The following is a 780-nucleotide window of genomic DNA, read 5'->3' on the forward strand; positions in this document are numbered from 1 at the left end:
CAAGCTTACAGCTTAGAAGCAATCCTATCAATCATGTTTATTTGAAGTTGAGAGAGAGAGAAAAAAAAATCATTCTCTATGGAAATGGAGTAGGATTATCATGTGGCAGGTAAACATGTTTAAAAAAAATAATAAAATGAAAAATGGACACGTAATCTTTTTCTATAAACTCAAAACAAATATAACAATCAGAAACGTTACAGTAAAAACGTTCTGCTTCTCTTTGTTTCTCCCACTATACGTGACAAATTTGTCCCTTGAACAGATTGGCATGAAATCCAAACCAAAGTAATTAATTGGGTTTTCAGGTTTAGAGTCGCTCAAAGCAAGTCACTATAAGAAGAAGACATTTTACAACCATAAGACTCTTTGTGCAAATGCTTATGAGTGTTGATTGTGACTGTCAACTATATGTGTGCATGAGCATATACGCATCTATGCCCGAGCGTACCTGCATGTGTTATCTATGAGTATGAGAACATGTAACGGCACGGATGGTAACCAAGCAACCTCTAGAATACCAGCAACAGATATGTCACATATGGCCAGAATACTAAAGATGAACACTGATAAAAATAAATAAATAAATGGAATGGTACAGAATTTTGCAAGCATGGTTTGGTTACAGTGAGGATCACCAGCCTGCTAGACAAGAGTCCCAGGATTATGACAAAATGGCAGCTTAGGAACATTTGAAGCTTGATCTGGGCGTGGCATTAATTCCCTGCAGTTCCTTCTGCCACTTTAACATACAAAGATATAGAAAAAAGACAATGGTTA

General features: G+C 36.3%; 1 protein-coding gene across 1 annotated transcript in view; it reads right to left on the reverse strand.

Annotated features, from left to right (window-relative positions):
* Positions 1 to 780, reverse strand: part of LOC119586764 — a 30,636-nt gene that overhangs the window by 6,262 nt on the left and 23,594 nt on the right. The window contains 1 exon segment of the mRNA XM_037935491.1: positions 452 to 566. Within this exon segment, the coding sequence (XP_037791419.1) occupies positions 452 to 566 (115 nt within the window).

Source organism: Penaeus monodon, chromosome 21, assembly GCF_015228065.2.
Source record: "Penaeus monodon isolate SGIC_2016 chromosome 21, NSTDA_Pmon_1, whole genome shotgun sequence".
Lineage (NCBI taxonomy): Eukaryota > Metazoa > Arthropoda > Malacostraca > Decapoda > Penaeidae > Penaeus > Penaeus monodon.